This window comes from Nannochloropsis gaditana, assembly GCF_000240725.1.
Source record: "Nannochloropsis gaditana CCMP526 unplaced genomic scaffold scaffold825, whole genome shotgun sequence".
NCBI classification, from domain to species: Eukaryota; class Eustigmatophyceae; order Eustigmatales; family Monodopsidaceae; genus Microchloropsis; species Microchloropsis gaditana.
The window spans coordinates 7,552-8,729 of record NW_005803128.1 but is presented as its reverse complement, the minus strand read 5'-3'; the positions used below and the strand labels follow the sequence as shown (position 1 = coordinate 8,729).

General features: G+C 53.2%; 1 protein-coding gene across 1 annotated transcript; it reads left to right on the top strand.

Annotated features, from left to right (window-relative positions):
• Nucleotides 1-69: 69 nt before the first annotated feature.
• Nucleotides 70-887, top strand: DEGS (sphingolipid delta-4 desaturase; the record flags this gene model as incomplete). The annotated part of the gene is made up of 3 exons (XM_005853570.1): nucleotides 70-229; nucleotides 412-564; nucleotides 763-887. The coding sequence occupies 3 exons, from the start codon at nucleotides 70-72 to the stop codon at nucleotides 885-887; spliced, it is 438 nt and encodes a 145-aa protein (XP_005853632.1).
• Between the last annotated feature and the right edge of the window lie 291 nt (nucleotides 888-1,178).

The following is a 1,178-nucleotide window of genomic DNA, read 5'->3' as shown; positions in this document are numbered from 1 at the left end:
CTCCCTCCCTCCCGTCCTCCAGGCAAACTCTTCCGCGGAGGACCTCTCAAGCTCCTCTTTGTTTTCCTCATGCCTGCCTTCTACTCACTCCGTCCCCTCTTCGTCCGCCCAAAGAAGCCCAGCAACTGGGAATTGGTGAACGTGCTTGCGCAGCTGACCTTCGATGCCCTGATTTTTTATATCCTGGGCTGGAAGTCACTTTTCTATCTTGTTGTCGGCACTCTTCTAGGTAACAATCATTTCGATCCTTTCCTCGTCCCGTTTCAAACTGATTTAGTTTTCCTTCCTCCCTCATGTTCCCGTCCTGACTTGCGTTCACTGTTCCCGGTTCCCGACGACACCGACATGGCTGTCGCTTTTCTCCGCGCTTGACCCGCATGTCATGCCCCATCTTTTTCGCACCCGCTTCAGGCATGGGGGTGCACCCCATGGCGGGGCATTTCATCGCCGAACACTTCGTTTACCAAGCCGGGCAGGAGACGTACTCGTACTATGGCCCTTTGAACTGGCTCTCCTTGAACGTGGGCTATCACAACGAACACCACGATTTCCCCAATATCCCCGGTACGCCCCTGAGGCATTTCCCTTGTGTTTCCCTTGTTTTATCTTCCCTCCCTGCCTTCTTTCTCTCTTTCTGTCTTACCTATCTCACTCACGATCCTATGTCCCTCTTGTTTCTAGTAGCCAGCCAAGGCATCGGTCCTTCCCCTTCTCCCCCCTCCCTCCACTGATCCGTCCCTCATTTCCTCCGAAATTGCACAGGCACCCGTCTCCACCAAGTCCGTCGTCTGGCTCCTGAGTTCTACATGCCGCTACCGCACTACTACTCATGGAGCAAGGTCATATGGGATTTTGTCACAGACCCCGCTGTGACCCCTTTCAAGTGAGTCCGAGGGGCGGGAGGAAGGGAGGAGGGACGGCAGGACTTTGGGGGGGATGGAGCATGCCTGTGGAGGCACTGCTGGTTCGGACGTTCGATGTCCATATGAATCATAATCAAGTATAGTGACTGCTGAGACGGCAACAAAGTGACGGGAACTGAGAAATGTCACTCTTTTTTCCACACGTCACAGCCGTGTGAAACGGAACAATCTTTCAGAGGCTGACAGAATGGCATTGGCAGCTCGGGATTAAGCTGGTGCAACGCAAATTTTGAATTAAAGGGTAGATACAATGCA